This window comes from Tachysurus vachellii, chromosome 15 (genome assembly GCF_030014155.1).
Source record: "Tachysurus vachellii isolate PV-2020 chromosome 15, HZAU_Pvac_v1, whole genome shotgun sequence".
Taxonomy (NCBI): Eukaryota; Metazoa; Chordata; class Actinopteri; order Siluriformes; family Bagridae; genus Tachysurus; species Tachysurus vachellii.
The window spans coordinates 19,125,998-19,150,008 of NC_083474.1; the positions used below are offsets into that span (position 1 = coordinate 19,125,998).

Sequence of the window (24,011 nt, forward strand, 5' to 3'; positions counted from 1 at the left end):
TGACAGCCTGACAAGTAGTTTGAAAATATGCCACTCTGGATAAATCGGAGCCCCTTCAGACTTTAGTGAAATGCCAGTGATTTTTTTTTTTTTTTTTTTTGATCTGAGTGATTCATCACAGTCTCTGCTTTCAGAAAACTGAAAAAGAATGAAAGCTGTATTTATGTTTGCCCTCAGTGGTTATTTCCGCCTAACCACCTAGCTTCGCAAGGGCACATGCACAGCTGTGTGGCCTTAAGGACTTATTACTAGTCTGGCTAACTACTCCACTATGTTAAAATTGGTCTTGTTTAAAAAAAAAAAAACAACAACAACAAAAAAAAACAAAAACGGACTGGTAGATATCGAATGTTTGATTCTGATTGGTCAGAATATATTGCTGCTATAGCAATAACTGCAATATAAAAGAACTATTATGGTTGATGTACCCCAATTTATAAAACAGTAAAAATTGCTTATATCGAAATTGTTGAGTTTTCTGTCAGAAGACGTGTACATAGCATCGATGGATGGAGTTTCCGGTCTCAGGAAGGTCTGTAAGACAGATGACTTTTATGGACACTTAAAATGTAACATTAACTTGTTTCATGCCTTCACGAAGCACAGCTGGGATTTTACCATGCATCAGCATCCTGTTTTCTTTTGTTCTCGGGTCTTCATCCGTGAACATTTGAAGACTTTAGCAGGAAGGAATTAGTGTTAATTCTGTAATGATCTCAGAAATGACGCTATTAGATCCTCAGGAGCTCTTGGTTACACAATTCCACTCGACTACAAACTGTTGTAGAAAGGACATTATTTACATTGACATCATTTCCTGTCCAGATGAGGATGAGGTTCACCCAAATGAGGATGAGGTTCACTTCTGAGTCTGGTTCCTCTTAAGGTTTCTTCCTCATATCATCTCAGGGAGTTTTTCCTCACCACCGTCACCTCAGGCTTTTTCATTCATAAGGGATAACTTAATTTTAAATTTTGAACAATAAAATTTAGATTTTATTCAGTTTCTATACTTCTGTTAAGCTTCTTTGAGACAATGTGAATTGATAAAAGTGCAATACAAATAAATTGAACTGAAATGAATTGATTTGCGTTTCAAAAAAAATAAAACAACACCACATTTTCTATGACAGACATATAACTAATTTGCAAAGGAGGTTCTCCTGACTTTCTCCTCATGCTTTGATTCCACATCAATCATACAGGGCTGAAGGCCTTCCCTTTCACTTGACAAGGCTGTACATTACTCCTGTCATTGACTTCAGCAAGTTCTCAATCACATCCGTCCCAGTCCCCGAGCACATGGCTAACCTAATGAGGAGTGGAATGGATGTATACGTACAATGCTTTATGATGTATAAGCCACTTCTTATTAATAGTACTGCTGAGGAAAATCTGAGGCATACTGAGAGAAATATATATACTGTGTGTCAGCGTGGGTTAAAGCTGACGAGTTGTTTTAAAGGGTGGTGTTAAAAGCGTGACATGACACCTACATGCTGTGTATGGCACAGAAAAATCCTTTAAGATTCACTCTGGCATAGCTGCTGCGGTTTGGCATTACTATCCGGATGGGCGTGGTCTCTTTGAGGGTTACTCCGCCCCTTTTCACAGCACAACTTTTCAACTCAATTAAATTTTATTTGTTTAGCACTTTTAACAATGGACAACGTCTCGAAGCAGCTTCACAGAACATAAGAAATATAAACAAAAAGATTAATATTAGACTTAGATTTAAATGTGTTTGTATTTATCTACAAATGAACAAGTTTGAGGTGACTGAGGTGACTGTGGTGAGGAAAAACTCCCTTAGATGGAAGAGGAAGAAACCTTGAGAGGAAACAGACACAAAAGTGAACCACATCCTCATTTGGGTGACACTGGAGGGTGTGATTATAACCTGTTATAAACACCAGAGAGTGTTATTATGAATAATGTCCTTTCTACAGTCAGGTACAACTGAATGGATTTATGAGGATGAAGATGTTGGGAATCATAGTCATACTCTATGCTTTGATGTTCTCATTCACAGAATCTCAACCCAGGTGAAAATGAAAGAAGTTCAAATAAAGCTTCACTCTATTTGTTTATAACACAAAGCTGCTGATTTAAACGTACACAGCAAATGTATGGAGTTAAATATTCTGGAGTTGGGTAGAACTTAGACCACAGTTGGAGTTTACTGAACTCTAAAGCGGTGTAGTATTCTGGTGTTCAATGCACTGGGTGTTGAGTGTCCTGATTTAACTCCCACCTGGTGTTGTCTTTGTTGTGGGGAAGTTAAAAGTGTTGTTTTATTTCATTAAACTATTGTTTATGTTGTGAGGGATTTTCAGAGATTACTGATTTTGTTTGGATGTAATAGCTTAGTGGTTATGAATCAGAAGGTTATGAGTTTGAATCCCAGGTCCAAAAAGCTGCCTCTCCTGGGCCCCTGAGCACAAGGCCCTTAACCCTCAATTGGTCAGATATATAAATTGTCATTCTAAATGACGGTGTCTAATTGTAATTATTTTCGCCTGTGTTTTAGATTGTTTAAGACTATAAAAGTGTTAAACAAACTGTAGTTAGGAGTGAAATTTAACTTTATATGTTAGTAGAAATTGAATTCCACAAGAGTTTAGATTTAAGTCCTGAAACTCTCAGAAAAGAGTTCATTTAACTTTGTGCTTGAGTTTATTCCATGGTCATGCATTTATACTCAAATTTAATTGGAATAAACTCACAGAGATTTTATTCCAAAGGCCTGAGTTTGCTGTGTAACTTTAAATGTAACCACAAATGGATAAAAAGTACAATGTAATTAATACAAAACAAATTGGCGCTCCCGTTCCATTCGATTAAATTTCATCTTCTACCGCTTATCCGAACTTCTCGGGTCACGGGGAGCCTGTGCCTATCTCAGGCGTCATCGGGCATCAAGGCAGGATACACCCTGGACGGAGTGCCAACCCATCACAGGGCACACACACACACTCATTCACTCACACAATCACACACTAGGGACAATTTTCCAGAGATGCCATTCGATTAAATTTAAACTTTTAAATTTAATCCTCATTCATTCATCTTCTACCGCTTATCCGAACTACCTCGGGTCATGGGGAGCCTGTGCCTATCTCAGGCGTCATCGGGCATCAAGGCAGGATACACCCTGGACGGAGTGCCAACCCATCGCAGGGCACACACACACTCTCATTCACTCACACACTCACACACTACAGACAATTTTCCAGAGATGCCAATCAACCTACCATGCATGTCTTTGGACTGGGGGAGGAAACCGGAGTATGGTTAGTGTAATGGTGTGTTAATTTAATTTATGAATGATTCATAATATTTACTGAATACTAGGTGTTAAGAATTAGAAGAAGCTAGTGTAAGGTTAAGACAGTTCAATTAACCCTTATAGTCTTTATTGGTTTGTTTGTTTTTTGTCCATCAGAACAATCCTCCAGTTTTTGTTCAGGACTGTAATGTATTCTCTTCTTTTTTTTTTTCTCCTACGTCTATCGATAGCACAGGAAATGACACAAATCTTTCAAATCTGTATCGAAGCTGTATTTCAAAATGCTTCTTCCACTTGTCACATTTCTAATATTCTACTTTTCTACAAGTCGACTATTATTTGTAATCAAGTACGACATATCTGACATCGTAACTAGCCTCCGCTTCTACTTCAGTCGCCGGCTTTCTTTCAAGACGTGCCAACTTTCAAAATATGTTCGTAGGAAAAATGGAAGGGAAGAAAGACGAAAAGAGAAAATCTCAGTGGTAATTACTGTGGCTGTGTTATGAACAGGGGCCACCTGCAGATCACAGAGCAGCTGGTAGGCATATCCTCTGTTTGTGCATGTGTGTGTGCGTGTGTGTGTGTGAGACTCTTATATAGCTGCCATCTGACATTTTCCTAGAAACTGGATCAATGTATTTACAATCAGTGCATAAAGGAAACGAGTCGATGAATAATTCAATCCAAAACATAAATGTGAACCATGTCTTGTGCGTCTGCTGCGCAACATTTACACCAGATTTCAGTGACAACATTCATCCACATCGGGCAAATACTGTAGGACAAGCCGATCTATCGCACTTGGCACGTTATAGATTTGCCCTTGTTCCCTTAATACACCCTCTCTCGTATTCCTCCTGAGGACCCTGAGGAAAAGAGCCAGGAGTAGTTAATATTATTGAACCATTTTGTTTTAAAAGCCGGTGTTGCGTGACGCAGCTCCAAATGGATATTGTGCAACAGAACAAACAGGTCAAAAGGCAAGTCTGAAAAAAATAAAAGAAAACAATGTTGTTCACCTCATGACTACGTGTGTAGCTGGCGAACAAAATCTGCCATAAAATTCCACCGCCATGTTCGACTAACAAGCCTCGTAAAATTCCAGCTATAAAATTAAGTACAACTGTTTCCCAGCTTACCAAATATTCATAATATGCAAGTGCGTATCGGTCAAAGCTGTGCATGTATGTATGTATATGTGTGTATATGTATATGTCTGTGTGTATGTGTGTGTGTGTGTAGCCAACATGAAACAATGGTCATTTTCTGTTAAAAAAAAGTCCTTTAAGGATAATGAGCCAATCTCCCACTGGGTTTTGATTGACTGCTGGCAGAATTACTTACCATAGTCTTCCAGCGACTTGCACGAGATGTCCAAGTGGGTGGAGCCAAAAGGGTTCCTGACGAATCTCCGCCTCCTCCTGAGGTCATCCTCCCAGTAGTCAAGACGCCAAAAGTCGTGCAGCTGACTACGGAAAGGGAAAAAAAAACGTGACATGAACTAAACTTCAACGGCATTTATTGAAAACCAAGAATTTTTTGATAAACAGCTTACAGAAAGAAAGCAAGAGTTCACGAATATGCAAATCAGAAAGTAGTCTTCTAAAGCAACATGCCATAATATATCCTGAAAGGATAAAAATATAAAATTAAAAATTAAATATATATATATATATATATATATATATATATATATATATATATATATATATGTATATATACAGCATATCATCGCTGTCGAGCGGAAATCTCGTATGTCCAAATCTTGTCAATTTCATATTTTTTCAAGTTATTAACCAATCTAAAGTCTTGAAAATAGCTTGAGCACAAATCTCATAACTCCATTGGACACTTCAACTGTCCACCTCTTCCTCACTCCGTGTGAGAGCTTCGCGGCATATTTCTCCTTAAGAAGAGTCGCAACGAATCAACACGTCTTCTGAGGTAAATGTCTTCAAAACACTGGGCTCAAAGAAAAAAAAATCTTGAACCCCGCTAGTTCTGGTGCTCGTCTGAGGACAGGAATTTAGCGCAAGACAATCCACTGCAGCGCAGACTAAAACCTGTGCACTGCAGATAAGGTATGGCGTTTTTTTAATTTCCTGAAAAATAACGGTTTTGGAGATACGAGGATTCCGCCTGACAGCGACGAGATATATATATATATATATATATATATATATATATATATATATATATATATATATATATATATATATATATATATAAATGCTAAATTAGTATAAATGCTTTAGGCTGAATTAAATGCAAAGATTAGAGTGAACTAAGAAGAAAAATATTGCACATAAATATTTAAATAAAAATTTAAATATTGAATAAAATACAAGAGATTGGGTGCAATGGAGAATGGAGAGAATTTGGTGGAATGAAGATGTGGATTGGTGTTATGAACAGAAATTTTAGGGGGAAAAAAAAAACAGCAAAAAACACAAATTACACAAACATTAAGGGTGCAAAAGTTTTTGCAATTGTCTGTAACCCGACCCACTCATTCCTTCATTCATTCACTGTAGAGAGAACCCACAGGACGCATGTACGTCCATCTCAATTTATGCGCAAAGGTCACCAGCAAATCACAAAGCTGTGTGTAGTTAGATGTAATCTGTCCTAAAGCCCCTATGAAGCCTCCCAGCATGAAGCGCTTCCAGGCAGCAGCCGCAGCAGCACGCGTATAAATAACAGCCAGTCCCATTAACAAACACGGGATCAAATTACACGTCTAAATGGTGCGGCTCGCCTGCTTTTTTACGGTACTTTTTAACAAATCTTGTAAATCAGAGGTAAGACTCCATATGCAGACAGCATGGAGTTTAATGATGGTAGGAGGGAGGGCAGGAAGGGAGGAAGAAGAAGAAGGAGGAGGTGTGTGTGTGTGTGTGTGGGTGTGGGTGGGGGGGTGCACTGCAGCCACAGCTCACACTAATAAAACAATCTTCCACCACCACCACCACCACCACCTCCTCCTCCTCCTCCCCCTCCTCTCATACTCTGTAGCCGTGATTAAAATAATGTGATGAAATATTCATCGGAATGATTCGTGAGACCCTCGAGCGAACCATGGAAGATTGCATTTTTATTCATTATTGATAACAGTAAATTAGCAGCCGTATAAAAAGAACGAGACAGACAGAGAGAGGGAGAAAAAGAAAGGGAAACAACAAGCTTGGGCATGTGGTAACCATCTTTGTAAATGATTATTCCAACATTAGCAGGGACCTGGGCTAATTTTATTGCTCGCAGCTAATGCAAACCATTAAGGGCCAGGACTAGCATCGGGTTACTAAGTGCAGCTTGTTTCCAGAGCACTCAGGACAGAGAAGTTTCAAAAGCTTCTGCATTTCAGAGAGAGAGAGAAAGATTGAGAGAAAGAGAGAGAGAAATAACACTGCAAGTAATTTACCGCAATGAGGGTTTTGAGGGATGTTAAAGGAGAGTAATTATGGTGTTAATTGGGGAACAGATGACAATACGGTAAGAGACAATCAGCAAATTCTGCATGTGGTTTGTCTTCATTACAGGGAACGTGTATCGAAGTGTACAATACAATGCAAATTTCTGCAATAAACAAAATGAAGTGAAAAGTCTGCATTGTCTAAATGCCATTTAAAAACAACAACAACAACAACAACAACAACAACAACAACAATAATAATAATAATAATAATAATAATAATAATAATAATAATAATAATAATAATAATAATAAAAGAAAACAAACAAACAAAACATAAATAAATAAATAAATAAATAAATAAATAAATAGTATGTATAATAAAACTCTATTAAATAGGTCTAGGGTATTGGCATAACTTTTTAGAAAAAAAAATCTAATTTATGATTTTAGTAACAAAAAAAGTTGAGAATTTTTTTCATCAAAAAAAAGCTGAATATTTTACAAAATATTGATAATAATAAAATATGAGTCAATAGTGATGTGTAACAAACAAGTGTTGTTGCATCAGAAAATATGGTAGCCAATCAGGTTCCAATATTCAAATACAAGCCAGGAAGTTGGGGGGAATTGAGTTTTCTCATTTCCATATTCATATCCTGTGATTATAATCATGGAAAAGAAGGTGCTTCTTTATCTCTTTGTTTGTCTCATGAAGATAACAAACAAGCTGCTTCCTTCCTTTGGAACCGAGTGCAAGAAGTCCTTCATCCAAAAAGGAACCAAGAAGAAAGTGAAAAACAACACAAAAGAAAAAAGAGGGGGAGTACAATAACAATAGCAGGCAGCACACTCTCTCCATAACACCAGGCAGCCGTTTACGAAACGAGGCTCGATTCCAAGTGCTTCCTCGAGCTATGCGTGGGATTATATAGAGCTCTCTGCACCCTGCCATAACACTGAGGCAGACTAAACAGATTAAAGTGTTACAGCAGGATCACATCCCATCCCTAACCCCTCCCCCAGACGAAAAAAAAAAGAAACAGAAATACAAAAGCTTGTATATATGTCTACAAATGTCAGAAAATCAGGCCATTGCAGAGACTTAGCCGACAGCAACACGAGATCGGTCTCAGTTTAGCATCAATCAGGAGCGTGTAGCGGGTGTGCTAGCGTGTCAAAGGTTCATCACGTGCCACGGTATGAAAAGCAGTACACAGCGCCGAGGGCTTGTCTGCTGTCAATCTCGACTCAACAGCGAGGTCTTTCTCTCCTCCGAAGGAGACGTCAGGAGGCCAAATCTGCTTAAACGATATTGTAAATGCGAGATTACGCGGTGAAAAATAAATGCAGAACCCGCAAAGGAACCCGAGCGATTTAATGTTTACGATTATAACCTCCAAATCTGCCAGAGGAAGCTAGCGAGGGGTGGGGAGAAATCCGTTCAGGCTTTGAAGATCGCTGAAAACACAAGTCTCCGACTGTGTATGATGAATGTGATTCGGTTTGACAGCAGTGCGCGGTGGCGAGCGGAGAGTTCAGAGAAAAAACCTCCAGCCTTTCCTTTTCCTCCTCCAAGAAAAAAGGGAATTAGACGCTAAGCCGAGCAAAGCCAAATTATAAAGGACAATAAACAGAACGGTGCTTGATGGCAGCGTAACCCATCTTTTCCCACAAAGCATGTGCTTTTACTTTGGAAGCGGTTTGTTCAGGACAGGAAGGGAATCCGGCGATACATTACGCCGCATGGTCAGCAATCGAGACGGATTTCTCATGTACCTGAATTGAAATAACGATGGTCTGGACACTCAGGGTGGTCTCGATCTGAGGCTACATCTGTCCCCCTGAAGGGGGTCTGTTTCCCTGAGGAGGGTGTAGATAAGAGGAACACACAGCTGAGGAGATGGTTAGATGGATGGTGGAAGCTGGCGAGCGGCTTGAACCCCTGACCACTGAGATAAAACATCTCACACCACACGTTTGTAAATCTTACAACCCGATTCTTGTGAAATCAGTAAAACGGGATCCTTGTGTGTTCCTCATTACATCAGGACGCTATAAACACTTCTGAATATCGGGTCAAATTTTAGTTGAAAGCTACCTCTTGGGTTGTGTCTTAACTGTCTAATAAAGCGATAGTGAAGGATTTATGACAGGTTTGTGTCAAAACTCAAGTCATGGACTTACATGGATTTTATTTATTTATTTTTTTGGCCAACATTTCATAAATACTGTTGAGTTCAAAAGCAACGGAAAACAATAATGTGGCCAAGATTTAGGCTTTAAATATATTTGTAAAGGTGTAGACTGCAGAATTTGAACAGCTTAGTAAATAAGTAAAGAAATGTGATACTATTACACTTAAAAACCTCATATGTGTATAAATATAAATAAATAGACATATGTTGCTAGTAAACGGCTAACAGAACAAAACAAACACGAAAAAAAACAGAAAAAAATCCTGAAATCTTTAAAGTAATTAAAACTACTAAGGATGGAAAAATATTGTGAATAAAAATTGTCTTAAAACATTACAAATCTGTAAAATCCAAAGTCGTTCATGTAATTCATACAAACACTCAGTTCTTGTAATCTGATTGGTCGAGCTACGCTCTGAGAGCGTTTATATTTCTTATAACCGCACTGTGACGTTTCTAACTATGCTATGAATTGGTTCACCTTTAAAATAAAACCCTGTCTAATACATCTAACGTCATGCTTCATCATGTCTTCATTCCAACAACAGTAACATTTTAATTGCATTGAAACTAGACCAAATAAAAACAGTTCTAAGGAAAGATCTGCGCTTGGATAGCACGAGGACAGACGCTGACAGTCGTTTCATCTAAATGGCTTGAACGAGCTCCTGATTCGCTCCACTTTAGCAATCCTGCGTCTCCTGACAGACATAAAGAATGGCGCAGGACCCGCCCCTCCTCGCAAGAAGCTCAGATTTATTAGTCTGATCGCCCATCAATCACATAAATGGACTTTTCAACTGCATTTTAAAAGCTAATTTCCCCAGCGCTGATAACCAAAACTATCGTCTCAGCAGCTCGCCGGTCATTATCAAGGAAAGTGTGTAAGTGCACAACAATGGGCTTCTCCGGTTAAATACGTGAGATTGAGGAGGCTCGCAGTGAAAGATTTAACACTCCGCTGTCCGTGGGGATGGCCTCTGTTTGTGCACGGCCATAAAAAAAACGACAGCCATGATTCATTCTCAAGCAGCAAAGTGGGAAATAAAAGAATTGGCCAGAATTTGGTTTGAAAAAATATGGCAATGTTTTGTTTGGAAATAAAAAAAGAGAAGCTTTGGTAATATACTGGACGTCGACAGGACAGTTCCCTAGAAAGATGATCTTTTTCCCTTGTCCTTGACACTAGAGAGGTACGCAGACACGGCCAGATATCACTTGATTCTCTGAAGACCACGTCCGTGTCCAACGTCACTTAAAACTAAAATGATTGTATACATCATATATCATCATATATTGCCAATATATTAAAGCAGTCCAGAAAGATTTTTTATTTCCTCATATTTATGATGTAACACATATTCAACATCGGTATCTCAATAACAATGCTATAATTATTCATTCTTCTCCACCATCTGGGGTCATTCAGGACGTAGATGTTGTAGCAACAACTAATAGACCCTTACAGAGATGCTTTAGATGAGAGCACTTAAAAAAAATTAGAAAAAAAAAAGAATGATGGTGGGATTCAATAAGACGCCATTATATTCTCTTTCAATGCTTCCATTGGGGACCCAAATGGGATGTAATTAGCATAAGTGGTGCTAATAATGGGCTGCTCTGTGAAGAGCACAGGGTGCTGCTTTTTCTCAGTGCTACGGCCCACCAGCTAGCGGCTTACTAAAGACGGCGGCTTTGGTTAGTAATTCATCTCAACAGTAAAGAGATGATTGAATTATTTTCAATTCTTTTACATTTTTAAATATAACATCAATCTTTATTAATTTATATTGTATAATAAACTGTAAAAATTCCCTAAAAGCCAAAAGGGACCATGTTTTTAAGGCAGAGGTGTCCAACTCAAATTCACAGTGGGCCGGAATATAACTGAGATAAAGTCACGGGCCAAACTGAATATTTATTGAAAAATGAACTGCAACTGATATGTAATGTTCAACCTTTTTCATATGGAAACAAACTTTAGTTTTGCTTGAACACAGTATTTGGAACAACCAGAGCTTGATATTACAAACACATAAGAAATTAAATTTGAAATGAAAGACACATCAGTGATGTTCATTTCTTATATAAATAAATAAAATAAATGATGCCTCTCACTGGATCATTTTAAGTTCCTTTTTGAAGTGGATCTTTTTCAAAACCAACAACAAAACAACCAAAAATAATCATTTCATTCAATGAAAATCCAACTTTTCGACTAGTGTCTGTTATGTTATATTCTTTCGTTACAGACACGTTAGCTCCGCACACAAAACAAACAGGTCTGTCCTTTATATTCGTGAACAGATAATCTGTCTTGAAAGCTCCTGTTGTCCATCTTTCGTATGGCCATTTTTGTGGAGGGTGAAGTTAACTTGCCCGATGTGACTGTAACATGGTTGTTAACGACTGTCAACAGAGAACGAGGGACGCTTGCTGTTCGTGACTACGCGTCAATATAGTGGCAAGACATTCTGGGATTTGTAGTATTAGAGGAGCATGCGGCTAGCCAGCTGTAATGCACATTTGATATGATCTCGTGGGCCAAATATAATTACACCGCGGGCCAAATTTGGCCTGAGTTTGACACCCCTGTTTTAAGGAATAAAGCATACAATTTAATCCAAAGTTACAATCCAGTCTTTATCCATTTAGAGTTGCAACTATTGTCACGGAATGTCAGTGAAACAAGCTAGTTAGACTTCCTTCTATGAAGTCTTTCTATAAACAGTTGATCATTCATCAGGCTGTTTTTTATCTTTCACTAGAAGTAAAAAACACTTGTCTTGGAGAAAGATAAAAAGCTCCTCTCTTCTAAAGACTCTTTATCTGAAAACACGCAACGATACAGTTTACCACTGGAGACTCCTCCTTCCATGAATGTTGTCCATGAATAAACATTATAATTTTAGGATAAATTATATATCCTTACAGAATAATCCTTATCAACAATTATACACTTTTTTTCAACATGTTTGTGAAGTTGCTGTTATAGATTTAATGGATTTGAATAAGAACTTTAATGGAAATTAGAAGCAAAACCATGCATCAAAAGCAGACGTGACATTATAGAAAAGTAATCAACACCTTCTGACCAATCAGAATGAAGAATTCTTATTGTGTAGAATTAGAAGAAACTATAACTGTTAATGAACCCGGGATGTCGTCTTCTAAACCCTGTTTTTAATCCCAGGGAGAGAAAAGTCTCACAGCTGAAATGAAGGGATGTGTTAGCCTAGTGGTTAAGGAGCTCAAATCCCATGTCTACCAAGCTGCCACTGCTGGAGCAAGGCCCCTAACCCCGCGATGTAGATTGGAAGATCAAGCCCCAGCACTGCCGAGCTGCCACAGTTGGGTCCTTGAATAAGGCCCTTATCCCTCACTGCTCCAGAGGTTGTGATCATAACTGACTCTGTGCTCTGACCCCAACCTCCAAAGTTGGGATATGTGAAAAAATAATTTCACTGTACTGTAATGTAGAGGTGAGAGAAATAATGGCTTCTGTTCTGTTCTGTTTTGAGCTGACTGATAAATGTGCGCAAGTTGGATATCAGCGAACGGCTGCACAACTGCAAAAAAGGTTTAGAAGATAAATAAGAAGAAATAAGAAGAAAATTAAGACAGCGTTTCGGAATGTATCGTGTAAAACATTCGATTATGAGCCAGGATTAATCGTTAAACCCGGCTTAAGTATACGTAAGAGCAGTGTGAAACTTTAAACACCACAACTCAGGATCCCTTTCACAAAAAGCACTCTAGACAAGTTTGCCAGATATTATATAGTATAAAGTGAGCAGTGTAATATGTTAGAAATCTGTGTACAGTGCAGTACAAATACTCGGTTCATAGGATTTTCAGCACATTTTTAAATAATAAATCATCTGAAAGAACTGGATTCATTTTTCATACGTAATTAAATACAAATATTTCTTTGTAGAGCACACAGGAATTTGAAAGGAACGGTATCTGGTTCGTATTGTTTTAACCACACAATTACAAATGTCTAACCAAAGCGATTTAAAAAGGAAATATGTTAATCCATCCTTTCAAAATACATGTGACACTACTCTTCTGGGGTCAGCTTAAAAATCCTAAACTATTACATTCTTTCTTTGGAAAAATGAAATAAAAAAAAATCACTGAGGGAAAAGGTTTGGCAAGCCGGAGCTTCGGAGAATCTCCCTTGGCTGTAGAACTGAACTGGCATTCCCACATGCCGTGTTGTAGTTTTAAAAAGATCTGCTCTCGCTCATCAGCCCGGTCTTTAAGCTCCGGTTCTCCCACAAATTGCATGAGACACTTTTCAACAGAATTGGAGAATTCATAAAGAGTCCCGTCACATCATCGCAGGCCAACTGGCGGCCATATGCTGGTGGACAGAGCTCAAGTTTACTTTTCAAACAAAGCTTTATCTTTCATCCATGCTAGCTTTTAATATCTAATCAGAAGAATAAAGTAATGCACAGTCTGGTCAAATTAGAGGAGATGGAAGTGATCGCCATCACTTTCTCACAGAAAGAGAAGAAAGAAAAAGAAGATCTCTTATCACTTCTAATCCCTTGACTGGATGTGACTGAATGTGACCTTTCCGTTGCTCAGGTCGTTAATGTCGTGTAAGGACATGAGGATCTCGGCGTATCCGTGCTATAAATCAGACGTAACTACATGTGAGTGTCCTGAAAGATTCAAGTGGCACTTGTCAGAGCGATTGAACAGGATGAAATCTGACACACCCGCTTTGGTGAAAGACAGAGTTCTAGCGCAGGTCAGATGTCCCTTCCTGGCCGTTTCGCCAAACCGTCGATCTTTCCATCCGGGATGGTGCTACAGATCGGATAGAAGAACCCACGATGCCCCTGAAATTGATGACAGTCTGAATGGGAGTCTTTCCAGAGATAGTTAGCGAAGGCTGCAAGGTTAAGCATGCCCTTAGGGAAGAGAAGCCTGAGTGTAGGTTCAAGAACAATCGGATGAACTTTCATCCGTCCATGAAAAGAACAACAAAAGAACAGATCCAGGCGAGTTCATCCTCCACAATCCATTAACATCGAAGTAGATGTACAGTAGGGCATCTCGAAATGAAGAGAGACGCAACCAAAATCAGGGAATCTACTGGGATTAGTGTGAAATAAAACCATTAGAGAGACGAGAGGAAGATGACGGCGTCAGCTTGAGCTTGCTTGCATGAACTCGAGCCCATTTTTATGTCGATTTGTTGGAGCCAATATCCGATGCTCAGTTTTTTTTTTTTTTTACTAGCATGTTACATATCGTCGCTGTCGGGCGGAAACCTCGTATGTCCAAATTTGGTCAATTTCATATTTTCTCACATATCGATGCTATTGGTCAGTCCCCACGTGGGTCTGTTATTTTTACAAGTTATTAACCAATCTAAAGTCTTGAAAATAGCTTGAGCGCAAATCTCATAACTCCATTGGACACTTCAACTGTCCACCTCTTCCTCACTCCGTGTGAGAGCTTCGCGCCATATTTCTCCTCAAGAAGAGTCGCAACGAATCAACACGTCTTCTGAGGTAAATGTCTTCAAAACACTGGGCTCAAAGAAAAAAAAACTTGACCCCCGCTAGTTCTGGTGCTCGTCTGAGGACAGGAATTTAGCGCAAGACAATCCACTGCAACGCGGACTAAACCCTGTGCACTGCAGATAAGGTACGGCGTTTTTTTCACTTCCTGAAAAATAACGGTTTTGGAGATACGAGGTTTCCGCCTGACAGCGACGATATGTTAGCATGATACAGGATCCAGAACACCCTTTATTTAGACTTTAAATGCCAGACATTACATGGTATGCTGTATAAAAATGATGTATGTAAGAAATAAAACACTTTGGGAAACGCTACTGTGGGAAAATAACCGCTGTGACAATTTTATGACGGTCATTTTTATCATGTTATAATGCATTCAAAAGGCACATGATCATCTCCTCATGGAAAAAGTCACCGTGTTAACAGAGATGTTTTATTTCTAGTCCGTTTCTGTGAATCATCCGCCGTAGAAGTCCGTGTGTAAGGTGTTACCATAGAAACAGTAACATTTTGAAACGAGCGTTTTTATTTTATTTTTAGTTTATTAACGTAAAGAGGATGTGGTAGACTAGTGATTAAAGTTTTGGAATATTGTAAGGTTGCATGTCCAAATCCCAGGTCTACTAAGCTGCCACTGCTGGGCCCCTGAGCAAGGCCCTTAACCGTCAGCTCTTCAATTGTTTAAAATGAAATAAAAACGTTAGTCAATCTGGATAATGGCGTCTGCTAAATGCCATAAATATAAAGGTGATATATTATTATGATGTTACAAATGAGCATTTATACTAGAAGTATAGCGGTATTATGAGGTATTAGGTGTGGGATAGAACACGTTGTGTACGCATTTATATTGTATTACTAAAGGGTTTCTGTTCCAGAGAGTGTTCCAGGGACTCGGAGAAGGCTTAACTATTCACAGAAACCTTTTTACTAATTCAAGTGAATGTTTTCAATCCAATACAATACAACACAATACAATACAACACAATACAATACGATACGATACGATACGATATGAAACGATATAATACAATACAATACAATACTATAATAATAATACAATTAATTGCTCTCTCTCGCTCTCTCTCTCTCTCTCTCTCTTTATATATCTCTCAATTTCTCTCTCTCTCTTTCTCTCTCTCTCTATTTCTCTCTCTTTCTCTCTCTATTTCTCTCTTCTCTCTCTCTTTCTCTCTCTCTATCTCTCTCTGTTTCTCTCTCTCTCTCTCTCTCTCTCTCTCTCTGTTTCTCTCTCTCTCTCTCTCTCTCTCTCTCTCTCTCTTTGTGTCAGGTATTTAAATTGATAGGCTCTTTCAGCTCCACCCACTGAGACTCTTTAGCCTGGGTGCATGTGACTGAAGGCTCCGCTCCATCACAAAGTTATTATCCAGGACCAGATAGCTGCCATACATCACACGCAGAACCCCGAGCTCACTGTTAGTCAAGGGAAACAGCGTCTCCCCCCTCGGCTTCCCTACAGATCAATACCAGCCACCTTTTACTCTCTCTTACCTTCTCTCTCTCTCACTCTCTCTCTCTCTCAGCTTTTCATTTTCATCCATCTCTTCTCAACTGACACCAAAAAAAGGTAATTATACAACAGAAAGCTCTGAGAATCGATCCTCGAGTCAGTTAAGGTCCAGTGAGTTAAGGTCCAGACGCGTCAATTCTCCGTCAGCTGTCAGCCATGTTGCTGACTTGGACAAAGGTAACAAAGGGACTCCTGTTTTTCCACATGGACCTCGAATCATTTTCATTACAGAAGGCCATGCTGGAGCAATTAGCGCCGGGTCGCTCATGTGGAACAGCAACCGGAGTCTCGGGATGAGACCAGGCGTTATTAAGATTCACCGAGTGAATCAGCCACATGCCGCTGCATGATAGAATATATGCTGATGGTGAAGAAGTCAGCTTTATTAATCGCATGCTGCAGGAGAGTCGAGGTGAACTTCACACCGTCTGAGCATGGAAATGCACTAGAGAGGACGGGGAAGGTTTATGGGGCTTTTGTCTTTTATGCGTCGTGATCATTAATGAATCCTGGGGCACTAAAGCTGAGATCAGAAAACCTTCATTCAGGTGGAAATTTATTCCATTATTTTTAAATTAACAAAAAAGGAAAAAAGAAAAAGTAATATAAACTGTACATCATACACAGTTTATGCTCTTTTTATGTCAGTTGAGAATTCGTTATTTATTTATTTATTTACTTATTTGTTTGTTTATTTGTTTATTTAGCTTCTAATTATTTGTTTAATTAGCTTCTTTATACAACAAATGTATACTTTATACACTTTTTAGCCGAGAATTTGTTAATTTTTTTATTATTCTTTTTTATTTGTTTACTCAGATCTTCATATATTCAGTTCATTCTATCGTCACTGCAGATATTAAGGATGTTTTTTTTTCCTAGCAACTTTTTTCTCCTTTCTTTATTTTATCTTTTATTCTCACTTTTCTTTCTTTATTATTTTTGGTGTTTTTTATTTAAAAATGTTTTTAGCTTGTCAGTCATAGAAATATAAAGCATTTTATCTACATGGATAAAAAAAAGGAAAAAAAATTTCAATGTGGCTTTAAATGTAGTTTTTTTTTTTTTTGTTTTCTTTCTTTCTTTTTTATTCATGTATTTCTTTAAATACGTAATATTACAGAAATGTCACACACACTCACACACAGAGTTAAAGTCCAGTACAAGTGTTTTTTCTTGACTGGAGATTTTGTTAGACTGTAAAACACCATCGGAGTGTAAAGCTGTCATTTCCGAGCATTATTTTGTTTATAGAGCTCGCGGGCTGTAAGGATCGGGACAAGACGTCTGTGAGTTAACGAGTCCATCATTTTTCAGTTTCATAGATTTTTTTTTTCTGTCATTAACTCCGGCAGTCTGTCTGACGTCTCCTTTTCTGGTGACACAACTAAACTTTATAATCTGCTTCCCAGGGCCAGAGGTCAAAAGGAGCTGGAAGAGCTGGAAGGGAGGGCAGGAGGAAATAACTCGCCTCTCAGACGAACGAAGGGAGAGGAGAAAAAAAACCTGACATCCAATTTTCAACTTGATTTATCAGTGTAAAGTTAAAATTGATAGTGTGTCATTACTGGCGTAAGAGCTGTCTACCCGAGTCCTATCAAAGCCTTCTCGTTTTGATTTAGTGGTGCGGATCAATACAACCCTATACTGTTTCAATTTGAACACTATTGATTTTCTGATGCTGACTCAATACAGGGGACATTCATCATCAGGCGAGCGTGGAGTATGATCGAACCGAGCCTCGACCGCTCTCGAGCTGCTTATTTGGCTTTCGGCTTGCGAAGGTGTTAAGGGATATTTATTTATTTATTTATTTTTGTGTGTGCGTGCGAGTGTGTGTGTGTGCACATCTGCACATCCTGCACATTACTGTCCAAGAACACGACAAAGCTGGTCTGTCGACTCGACTGGAAATCTGATGAAGTCTTATTTTTTAGTGTTTTTTTTGTTAAATCATTGAAATCTACAGAAAGTTGCGTGTATGTGAAATTTTTTTAACCAAGTTATCAATGTTCTTTCGAGCCTCCTCGAGCCGTAGCACATAATAAAAAGGAAAAAAAAGCAATCTGAAGGCATTCATGCTCGAAAAATACACACTTTGACACAAATAAATTTTCTAACCCTCACACAGACACACACACACACACACACACACACACACACACACACTAATGCTGGGGGGCACACTATTTTACAGCACCAGCATAAATGGAAAAGTTAATGTAGCATTGAATAAGACTAAGATGTTGAACCGCAACACTGCCTTAAGCCCATAAACATATTGCATCATTATTCTTCTGCAGGAGGTTACCATTAAATTTCAATTCGTTGCAAGTTTTGCGGTACCATTTACAGTCCTCGGCAGCTCAATAACCTTGTGTCTCAATGCAAATATTATGGCTCCTAGGCGCTTGCTATAAATATTTGACTAAGCTGGAGAGGTAGCAGAAAATCCAGAAGGATGTGTTACAGCAACTAAGATGTAAATACAACTAATCATTTATCATGGAAATCGGTAATAAAGCAAAATAATACCTGCTGGAGGTACACAAGGCTTATCAATGAAGCAATGATTCAGATGTAAACTAACTCTTAAGATGATATCACACTAAGCTCAAAAGAAGGTGTTATTTACTTACTATATAAGTCCATACTTAAAATCAATATAACTATGCTAATTATTCTGGATGAAAAATGACTCATTCCACTCATTTTTATTACCTCTAATCATCCGCTTATCATGAAGTTCTCATAATAAAGCTGTAATAAAATTCTAATAAAGCTCTAATTATAAAGCTGTAATAAAATTCTAATAAAGCTCTAATTATAAAGCTGTAATAAAATTCTAATAAAGCTCTAATTATAAAGCTGTAATAAAATTCTAATAAAGCTCTAATTATAAAGCTCGTAATAAAATTCTAATAAAGCTCTAATTATAAAGCTCGTAATAAAATTCTAATAAAGCTCTAATTATAAAGCTCGTAATAAAATTCTAATAAAATTGTAATAAAGCTCTAATAATAAAACTAATTAAATGATAACAGAGTGATAATAAATATCAAATTATAAAGCTGTAATAAATGTGCAATAAAGCTCTAATAATAAAGCTGAAACAAAATTCCAATAAAGCTTTAATAATAAAGCTGTAATAATAAATCTGTAATAAAATCTAAATAAATCTCTAATAATAAAAATGTAATAAAATTCTAATAAAGCTCTATTATTAGAATTTTATTACAGCTTTATTATTAGAAAAAATAATTAGTTAAAAAAAGCTGGAATAAAATTCCAAAAAAACTTTAATAATAAAGCTGTAATAATTCTATCAAATCTCTAACAATAAAGCTGTAATAAAAGTAAGTAAAAGCTTCTTACATTCATTGCATTCTGTTTCATGTAATAAACAGCTATTTATTTATTTATTTATTTTATTTAGTGTTTGTTGTTTAATTGTTTACCTTTGTTGTTTTTCATACATTCGTCCAATCATTCACACAATTATCTTTTTACATATTTTTGTACTCAAGTTTAAGCCTTGCACATGAGCAGGAAACATTCTGTGAGCAGCAAAAACTAAAATCTGGTAAAGGTTAAAAATCCCTCTGACAATCAGACACCTGAAGCTGTTTACAGTTTAAACACAAATGTTTTCTATCATAAAAACATTTAGACGTTGCACAGTAGCGGGTGTTTATCTCCATCAGTGTTATACTTCATATACAGAAATAGAGAAATATAGAAATCTAGGGCTAATGTTTTAGCAAATCTATAATGAATGGGTTGGGGGGTGTGTGTGTGTGTGTGTGTGTGTGTGTGTGTGTGTCCTGGATTTTCTCTCCATCAGTCTGACAGCTCAGTTAAGCACTCATGGCAGCTGGATTTACATATATCCGGAAGGTGAAGTTTATGATGTGTTTGGAAACACTGCAGTGAGGTGGCAGGCAGGAACTTTGCTGGCTTTAGTGAGGTCTAATCTCAGAACTACAAACTGCTGGACTATACATAAACATAAACATGAACATAAATATAAATAACATACCCAAAAACAAACCACTCGTTATCTATAGAACGTTCCAGAAAATTCGTATCGTTTCAGGTTTTTGTTTCATTTGTATCCTCGAATCTGATTGGTCGGAAAGCGTCGTCATGTTTTCCATAAATGCACTGACTTCGGTTATATACCAACTTTCTAGTTCATTACGGTTACTGTTTCCGTAGTAACAAGTGAATAACAACACGGGTTTAATCACACGATCAACATCTAATGATGAACAATGTCTTAAAAATATCTTTTTTGTTACTTAAACGTTCTATAGAATTGTTGATATGATGTAATAATTTTCTTTATTGAAACAGAAATTCAAAAAATTACTTTGTAGCTGCTATAATGTAAGTGCTAAAATGTCTAATGTATGTTTCATAGTGTTAAGTGTAACAATAAATGGATAAAAAGCATGAACGTTGTACAATGACAAAAGTTTCTACTCATCCATATGACAGTAGGTGAAGTAGCATTTTAGGACAATTTACAATTATATAACATCGAACTCTCCAGTGTCACCCAAATGAGGATGAGGTTCACTTTTGAGTCTGGTTCCTCTCAAGGTTTCTTCCTCTTTCATCTAAGGGAATTTTTCCTCACCATTGTCACCTCAGTCACCTTAGACTTGTTCATTAATGATAAATACAAACACATTTATATATAAATCTAATATTAATCTTAAACTTTTTGTATTATGTTTCTTATGTCCATCGTTAAAAGTACTATAGACATAAAAATGAATTGAATTGAACTGAATTAACTGTTATTTAAAAAAAAGTCTTTTCGTGCTTTGTTTGTTAGACTTTGCGACATTGTTGATTATTTTCCTCTAACAACACACACCGCTGTTTTATTGCTTACTTAGAGCATGTTGCTACATCTCCCAAGAGAATGCTGGCCCGTTCTTGTTATTGTTGCTGACCGTTGATCTTTTATTTCAGTGTATAAATGTCTGTTTAAGCATAAAATCCAGTTTCTTTGGTGTCCTTACACGATATACGCCGAGAAGCAAAAACAGTCTGAATGCTTTTAACAAGGCCCACAAGGGCAGCTTAACAACCACCAGGTGTACAGCTGTGTCAGTAAAAAGAGGGGCGATGTGTATCGCAGAAACACGGACCACCACACACACACACACACACACACACACACACACACACAATCTGACCACCAGTGAGGTGTCTCTTGGGATTTAGTGGTTCGGTTGTGGTAATTGAGTTTGCTGACCTGCAGCCTGACCCTGGTGGAGAGCAAGAAAATGACATTAAATAGCAGTCGCATTACAGCTTTGTGTGTGTGTGCGTGCGTGTGCGTGTGTGCGTGTGTGTGTGTGTGTGTGTGTGTGTGTGTGTGTGTGTGCGTGTGTGATATAAGACTGTAAATCCTGGCCCTGGCTGCCGAATGCACCTTTCAAGGGCTAAAGTCAAGATTCCATGACAAGAAACAAACACAGTAAACACACACACACACACACACACACACATCTACAGCTATAAACACACCTAGTTCTCAGCTGTGTCCACACACAGTGGTCCAGAGGGCCGTACCTGTGTGTCAGCACCCCCCAGGCTCCGTGTTTGTTGGTAAGGATGTTGATGATCTTCTGTTTCAGCTGATTGGCGGTGACACGGTCACGGTGTTTAGCAGCACTGATGAGGTGATCACACATCTTCTCCTCCTCTCTCCTGTCCATGGCATACTGAGCACAGTTCGACTAAAAGAGGAAACAGAGAATGTTTCTTAAAAACACATTATATTACTATTAATTACTCTAATGAATGATCCTCGGGTCAGAAATCTATGATGGTAAAGATCATTTTTAGATCAATCAAATGTCCACGACATTAAATAATGATTTCGACTCTTGTGTGTGTGTGTGTGTGTGTGTGTGTGTGTGTGTGTGTGTGAGTGAGTGAGAGAGTATTCATGCCACTGATGTTCAGTAAGAGTGTGTGTTGCTGAAAAAACACTACACACTGCGTCTCTATCTATAAACCTACACCGTTATCACATTTTATACCACAGCAGGTTGGGATGCTCTAATTTGTTATTTGTGTAACAGACAAATCTGGAAGACGTTGTAGCTGTAGCTCATAACTCATAACTCATTCTATTGTGTTATTGTTATTGTGTTTCCATAGTAACAGCTTATACACCCTCTGCATAATCTAGGACTAGTAATATAAAGTTTTATAATTGGCTCTGGGTTGTTGATTGGAAGATCAGGGTTCAAACCCCAGCACTGCAGAGCTGCCACTGTTGGACCCTTGAATAAGGCCCTTAACCCTCACTGCTCCAGACGTGCTGTATCGTGACTGACCCTGTGCTCTGACGCCAACCTTCAAAGTTGGTATATGTGAAAAAAATGTAAAAAAATTTCACTGTGCTGTAATGTAGATCTGACAAAAATAAAGGCTTCTTCTTCTTCATCATCTTCTTCTTCTTCTTCCTTATCTTCTTCAATAAAATGTGATGATGTTTAACAAAATAAAAAATGATGACCGGTGTGGATTTTTGTTCGGTTTATTTAACGTTTCCCGGGTGTCAGCACTTTGGAACAGTCTCAATGCTTTGTAAAGTTTCTCAACATGGTGAACATCGGAGACAGTGGACTTGATCTGTTATCTGGTTTCTCAGCAAAATTACAAAAAAAAAAAAAAAAAGGTTATGGTGAAGGTTTGTTCAAACCTGGCAACCCTGGTTAATGATATCATGTCAAACACAAAGGTAAAATGAGCAGTATAATGGATATTAGTAGTAACTCTCATCTGATACTAAAATAAATCACAAGAAAATGGCTTACAGCATAAAATGTGACCGTGTCAACTTTTTTAGTCATTATTATCCTGCCGTGTTATCCTGCCTCACTAAAATCTACAGAAGCTCCATGAATCTCTATTCTATGCAATATTCTATAGTATAGTACAACTATAGTATAGTATAAATAATGAGTTCACTCTAAATATTGTTTATGCTTAAAATTCCAACAAGAATAAGTTGAAGTGAACTACAATTACTCAGATGATGCTCTCATTTAACTGAAATGTTGGACATGTCATGACCTCAACACTCACTGCTTTGCTAACACAACTCTCAAGGTAAGTTTAAAGACGGTATACAGCAAGACTCTGTTCTGTTCTGGCACCGAGCTGGTGGAATGAACTTCCCCTAGATGTCTGAACAGCTGTAACTGTGAAGACCTATTTTCACTGTTTGTTTTATATACGAATATTAAAAAAACCCTTAACAGCGATTTAGGTTGACGGTGTCTTAAGTCTGTTGATCCACTGTTAACGTATTCATTGAGATGTCAAAGCACTTTTGTACATCGCTCTGGATAAAATGTAAATGTAAATCTAACGTAATGCTGAATGAGAAATAATTTTCAAAATGGCAGACGGCACTCCGGTAGACGAGACGTCTTACGGATGTCTTTTAAATGAACTCACATCATCACATCATGTAATATATTTTTCAACATTTTAAAAAATTGACGTATTCACTGAGCACTGAGCTAAGCTAATGTAGCGGCGTCACGTTACGTGTGTTTGGCATCATTTGCCATCGACTGGGAAACGGCTTCTTCTTCTTTTTCAGGTTATTAAAAAAGTTAGTGATCCATTTGAGATGATACGACTTGCTGGTAGTGTAGGAAGTGTGCATAGTGTACTGTAAGTATGCCAAGTGAGTATGTATATAAGAACAGTAGTTATGCTAATTCCTCTCTGCTTGATTCTCTTGTTCTACCCATCCTGATGCATCTAGGAAACAACACAGATAATAAAATGCGAGGATTCTGAGGCATCGAGAGATTGTACCAGCTCTGGTTGGATTCCGCTTCATGAAGATTTCAAACATTCGAAGAGAAGATGCCAACTCCATGTGGTCTTTGAGGACAACAACCTCCTCATCAATACACAATTGTCAGACTGTATCTGACTGTGGAAAGAACATTATTCATAATAACACTCTCTGGTGTTTATAACAGGT

The 24,011-nt window shown here is 37.9% G+C and overlaps 1 protein-coding gene across 1 annotated transcript in view; it reads right to left on the minus strand.

Annotated features, from left to right (window-relative positions):
* nbeab (neurobeachin b) overlaps positions 1-24,011 on the minus strand; it is a 408,640-nt gene that overhangs the window by 139,040 nt on the left and 245,589 nt on the right. Inside the window, exons 36-37 of the mRNA XM_060888097.1 lie at positions 21,569-21,735; positions 4,637-4,761 (exon numbers count right to left, since the gene is read on the minus strand). Coding sequence (XP_060744080.1) covers positions 4,637-4,761; positions 21,569-21,735 — 292 coding nt within the window. The remainder of the gene's footprint in view (positions 1-4,636; positions 4,762-21,568; positions 21,736-24,011) is intronic.